The 6,205-nt window shown below is 48.9% G+C and overlaps 1 protein-coding gene across 1 annotated transcript; it reads left to right on the top strand.

Annotated features, from left to right (window-relative positions):
• Window positions 1–337: 337 nt before the first annotated feature.
• On the top strand, window positions 338–3,856 carry ARL4C (ADP ribosylation factor like GTPase 4C). Its single transcript, XM_037850260.1, has one exon. The coding sequence runs from the start codon at window positions 366–368 to the stop codon at window positions 942–944; it is 579 nt and encodes a 192-aa protein (XP_037706188.1). The 5' UTR covers window positions 338–365; the 3' UTR covers window positions 945–3,856.
• Window positions 3,857–6,205: the final 2,349 nt, after the last annotated feature.

Genomic DNA, 6,205 nt, shown 5'->3' with positions numbered 1-6,205 from the left:
GCCAGCCCGGGCCTGGGGCAGAGTGCGGGGCGCCAGCCTCCTGTCCCCGCCCGCCCGCCCGGCGCTCCCGCCTCCGCCGCAGCATCGGAGGCGCCTTCGCCGGAGACAAAGCCCACCCGGAGAGACACGATGCCCGCCGATCGCGAGCCCGGCCGGGGTGGCCGCTGGCGCGGGGGCCGCGGCGTGTGAGCGCGCGCGGAAGCCGTGCGCTCCGGGGAGCAGAGCCCGCGCGGCGGCGAAGGACCGGTGCCCGCGGGTAGCGCGGCCGGCGGACCCAGGTGCGCCCCGCGCGTCTGCCGGGTGATCACTCGGGGGGCGGCGCCCTCCCGCCGCAGCCGCAGTGGCCGGCGCCGCAGCCAGGAGCCATGGGCAACATCTCCTCCAACATCTCGGCCTTCCAGTCCCTGCACATCGTCATGCTGGGCTTGGACTCGGCCGGCAAGACCACGGTGCTCTACCGGCTCAAGTTCAACGAGTTTGTGAACACGGTGCCCACCATCGGCTTCAACACCGAGAAGATCAAGCTGAGCAACGGCACGGCCAAGGGCATCAGCTGCCACTTCTGGGACGTGGGCGGCCAGGAGAAGCTGCGGCCGCTGTGGAAGTCCTACAGCCGCTGCACGGACGGCATCATCTACGTGGTGGACTCGGTGGACGTGGACCGGCTGGAGGAGGCCAAGACGGAGCTGCACAAGGTGACCAAGTTCGCCGAGAACCAGGGCACGCCGCTGCTGGTCATCGCCAACAAGCAGGACCTGCCCAAGTCGCTGCCGGTGGCCGAGATCGAGAAGCAGCTGGCGCTGCACGAGCTCATCCCGGCCACCACCTACCACGTCCAGCCGGCGTGCGCCATCATCGGCGAGGGCCTCACCGAGGGCATGGACAAGCTCTATGAGATGATCCTGAAACGCAGGAAGTCTCTCAAGCAGAAGAAGAAGCGGTAATGCGCCGGGCGGCGTTCGGGGGCGAGGGGGAGCGAGTGAGTCAGGAATGAATGAACGGCTGGGTGGAGGAGCGAGAACCCGCGCCCGCGAACAAAGGCAGCGAACCAAAGAGATGCTTCCAATTTTTAAAACGGAATCTCTGCACCCAAAGGCGGGACTAGTGACTTAATGCGGGTGTGAGGCCCACTTGCCAGCCTGCCCTCGACCTGCCCCCTCCCCAGCTCAGGGGACCTTTTGTCTGGACCCGAGAGCTTCTGATGGGGTGGGGGAGCCCAGGAAGGAACGGTCGGGGACCGCGGGAGCGGGGAGAGTGGACGGCAGGTCCTGCTTCCTTCTGCCCTCCTGGCCCCAGGTGGAGGGCTCAGATATCCGAGAGACAAAAGGGATTTCTTCCTACTCCAGCAGGGTCGGAAGTTCAGGCTGCCCCGCCCCCACCGGGGGAATTGCACCTGTGAGTTACCTGAGGCATGCAGCTCCCAGAACCCTGGGGGCTACCCATCAGGGGGCATTTGGCTCTGGGGGGTGCTGGGCGGGAATATGTGCCCCTTGCGCACATAGGCTGCAGGTGTTGGATAATTTTATGTCACAGGGCAGGCCCCTGTTGAGATTTCGTTGGCTCTGCTCTGGACCCAAAGGAGCTGGCAGCGTGGACTGCCTGGGACTATGCCACAGCCTGAGGACACCGGGAAGTGGTGCTGGCCTTGGCTGGGAGATGGCCGCAGAGATGCCCCTTTCCTGGTGCTTTGTGGTGGCTACAGAAGACCGGTTTTGTGAGACCTCACCTGGAATCAGACATCTTCCAGATGGGTTGGACTCTCTCCATGTCTAGGTCATTATCACACAAAGAGACCAATAAAAATTCAAAACAAAACAACACAACTGTTGGAGGTGGTGGCAAATGATGCATTTACTGTTTGCAGGATTGTTAAAGGTGTTTAAAGGGTAAGTCTCTTGGTGTAAATGCTGGATGGGGGGGTTACGTGGCAATACAGGGAACCCCCCACTGTGCTGTGTAATCAGCGTAAACACCTAGACCCATATGTGTGGAATTTTAAATTCCCTTAGCCTACTGGTTGGTTTGTATGAGCACACCAGCTGTAGATGTGTGCTGAATTGCAAGATGGTTTTTGCAAGGGATGCCTCTTGTAATACTAACCGTGTGGTGATGGGTTTTCAGACGCGATTTAAAAAAAAAAACTTTTACAAATGAATATTTACCTTAGAAATTTTCAACTTAGGAAAAAAAGACTTTGTCCTGCCCTTTTATGTCCCTTTACACTGCAAGTAGCGACATGTTCAGATTTCTGATTTGGTTCATTGTGGCATATCTGGTTTAAGTATTTCATTAAAAATGTCTCCTTTGAGTATTTGATGTCATGCACCAAAAAATGAAACCCCACCTTGTTGCAAAAGCTGACCTCGTTGCATGGATTTAAAAGCGAAGGAAAAGCACAAGGATGAGGTCCTTTCTGATCCATTCTTGTGTAACCTGGCCTGTGGGAGCCCCGCAGCACTTTAGCCAAATGCAAACAACCATTGCTTGAGATTAAAGAAAGCTTGTGACGTCATGGTCACCAGGACCCGGGTACTTAACAGTTTACTTGAAAGAGGCTTAGGTAAAAGAAAAATAAATGCATATTTTTAATAATGTAATTTTAAAAATCCTTTAAAATCAGGACCGAGTCTTGGTTTGCAGAGGCTATCCTTTACCGTGAAACACAGTATCAAAAGGGAAATTTAACCGTATTCTTTGATTTTTATTTCCTGTTTGAATCCATGGTTACTGGTAGAATCATGGGGTTCCCCCTTCCCCCACTGTTATATATTTCCTACAAAGCAGGCCTATAGAAATTGAACATGACCATGACTGAGATATGAATTAGTCCATTGCAAGTCCATACCTATTGTCCTTTGCACGCCGCAAGTTAATTTAAGAACCAGAGGTAGATGTTCTGGCTTCCTGCTCAAAATCCCATTCTTATATGAAATATTTTTTAAAAAGAAACCCAGTAGCCCATGTTCCTCATATCCTTTGTCGGTGTATTTGGTACCCCTCCAACTCTGGTCTTTTGTAGAAACTCAGTAGAGAAATACAGCTAAGCAGTGTTGAAAAGCCTGCACGGTTTCAGTTTACATATCGACAGCATCTTCACTGATTTCTAAATGGGCTGGCCCCATCATCTGAGGATTCTGTATAGAATAAAATAAAATCCACCTTCCTTTATTTTCTTCACATGCAACAACTTCTTAAGCACTTTGACATTTTGGTAGTTCCACACTATTGAGAGAATAATATATTTATTTTGTGACATTGCAGATGCCAAATACTGTAACCTCCTCGTGCTGACGATTCTTAGGTTCCAGATCACTGTTCAGATCCTGTCATGCTTTAAAAACAATGCAAAATGATAGTGTTTTTTGCATTATCAACACTTAAGGGTACAGTCAACTGTTAGTAATTGTGCAGTAAAGCCTTGTGTTATATCAACTAATAGTCCAGAGTTTCAGTTGATTTCTGTAATGTTTGACCTAATAATAGCCCATTTCTGATGAAATAGGAAGTACATAAGCTCACCTGGGACTGGTCACCGCCCCCCCCATCTGTGATTTATTATTATGCCTTCCGCCTTTTGGAGAATGAATGGGTTTCACATGGAGGAAATTGGCCTTGCCAGGTGAGCCTTGGCAATGTTTTTTGATCGACACAAGGAGGCCAGTTTCGTTGCAGAATGAGTTCATTCATTCAATGCTCTTCCCCATTTCCCTGGAATGGTGTTGGGGCTGTGTCTCCTGGTTTCATTTTCTGTTTCCACAGTTGTAATTCTCTGTCCTGATCATCCTCTTCTGTTTCCATTCCCTTTTATAATGCATACATGATGCTGTGAACAGAAATAAATTATTTATACAAGCAAGCCTTCAGGGAAATTTCTTGTGACTGGGTTTTCAAGTTGCTAGTGTTGGTTCTCTAGGCCTCCTCTGCTGAGTGAGGCCTTGAATCACAAGAAGATTTCTGAGGTTCCCAGTGGCTGCACCCAAGTGTCTGTTTTTTTGGCTTAAGCGTCTCAGTTACCCTGAATGGCGATTGAGAGCCTGAAGTGCAGGTGTCTGCTGCATCTGAGCCTCATCCACTCAGGCCTGTGCCCCTCACTGATTGCCAGTTGACCATCAGCATCTCAGATCCCATAAGAAAATGAGGCTCAGTGCCCAGCCTGCCCTCAGCATCTTCATTTGTTAAAATGGCCATAATTTTTTTAATTACTTCAAAAGTATTATCTGGTTATATGCAATTGGAAATAGGTATGCAGTAATATAACAACATTAGTCATTAGCAAACTGCCCAGCGTCTTGGCCGTGACTCTACTTAATATCCAGGCCACATCTAACACTTTTGAATCCATCAGTGGACGTGATTGCTCTTAAATAGCAAACGTGGTAAAGCCAGTGTGCTCCACAGATGCTGTTGGGAAAAAGGTCCACTTTCTAAAGAAAAAGTGTCTGGGCCAGAGTAAACAGAACCTTCACCACGTACAACGCGTAGCCCATGGGGGCACTTGGGAGATAGGAAGCAGCCAGCTCAAGAGTTACGAAGCGACGGGTAAGACCTGGGGGCGAAGCAACCATCTCAGGGGTCAAAAAGATGCAGTTTCAAATTCTGGCTCAGATGCTTAGGGCCACTTGACTTTGCTCTGGTGCCATGGCCTCTGAGCCTCAGTTTCCCCATATGTAAAATGGGGATTATCATGGGACCACTCTCAAAAGGTGGTTGGGGGAATGAAACATGATCAGCGCTTAGCCCAGTAAGTATGCACCATGTGGCGCAAAGCAAGAACTCAATAATTTATCTTTTATTGTTATCAGCTGTTCACACTTGGAATGCATAATTTAACCTCACTACAGGGCTTCAAATTGCCTTATTGCAATTTCCCTTTATCCACACCTCTTGGAATTGTCATTGCGGTAGAATCAAGGCCACTGGCTCCAGACCCAGGCTGGAATGGAATCCAAGAAGCGACTGTAGAACCGTGAGATGCTGAATTAAGGGACCCAAATTGGGTCTCCAGACCCTTGAGTCCCTCACTCCTCATAGGCCCCCATCTCCTTAGGCCATGAGCCCCGCCGAGGGCAGGGGGAGATGTCTCGGTAGCTGCCGCCTAGCAGAAGGTTGAGCAGATAGTAGGGGTCAGTCAAAGAATTGATTCATGTTCATTTGTGTTTGGGTTGCATACTTTAAAACGGGCATTGTAGAGAGCAAATGAGAATCTTCCATTGACTATTGGAATTAAATTGGAAATAGGCAAAAGGTTACCATTCCTCAAAATCACAGTTGTGAGATGAATCCTTGCTATGACTTTGTGGGAGGACGTTGAAACATTTACACATTGGTAAAAATGTTTGTGGGCTTAGAGATTTTTCTTTGAAAATGAGCAAGGCTTGACTTCATCGTTGATGTGGTTGCAGATGCTGTTTTAGGAGCTAGACTACATCAAAATGGCACAGATGCCATTTCTAAGTACTGAAACGTGAAAAGTTGTTTGAAAAGCCATTTAGGGCCCACTGCTGTTCCTTATTAGTAAAAGCTCAAAAATCAGAAGAGGAAAAGGTTGAGACCCTGGCTTTATGGTGCAATGGTAAATCCTTAGGGAGCCAGGTGATACTAGGACAATAGAGCTCATTTATGCTTTTCCAAAAAGGAAGCCACAAATGGCCACATCACTGACCTCTAGCAACTGGTGAGGCTGGTTTTAGTTCTGGACAACTGCTGTATGTTCCCCATTCTGAACTCTTCCCCGAAGGTTTTAGTTCTTCCATTGTAAGTTTTTGTCATTTGATAGACTACAGGCTGTCTCGCCTTACTGTTTTGTGCCTTTAAGTTTTGCGTCCAGAGCTGGGAGGGATGCTGTTGGCAACTCATAGACTGTTTTGATGTCACATTTGTGCTGTAGCAAGAAGGACCGAATTATGTGCAAAGAGCAGAAGATAAAAGTTCTGCTATGATGCAAGAAGTAAGAAGAGGATAAATCCAGAACTTGATGACCCTTGATTTAACGGCTGCCTGCCTGTCCTGCTAACCTCTCTCCTTTTCTCCTTTGCAGCCACACAATTTGGCATTTGCCTGCCAGGACACAAATATGCCATCTCCCTTGATAGGAATCCATATTTTTCTCTCTTCATTCTGCTGCCTCACACATGATCACTTATCCTCAAAACAACTTGCTCCTTTTGGTTGTCCCTGGCTCAGTTAAAATCTTGGAGGAGGTTAC

The sequence above is a fragment of the Choloepus didactylus genome, chromosome 9 (assembly GCF_015220235.1).
Source record: "Choloepus didactylus isolate mChoDid1 chromosome 9, mChoDid1.pri, whole genome shotgun sequence".
NCBI classification, from domain to species: Eukaryota; Metazoa; Chordata; class Mammalia; order Pilosa; family Megalonychidae; genus Choloepus; species Choloepus didactylus.
The sequence above is the reverse complement of the archived record's forward strand: the minus strand, read 5'-3'. Positions and strand labels throughout refer to the sequence as shown.

Excerpts from the sequence above, each read along its gene's own strand:
- ARL4C (XM_037850260.1), top strand. The coding sequence starts at position 366 with ATGGGCAACATCTCCTCCAACATCTCGGCCTTCCAGTCCCTGCACATC.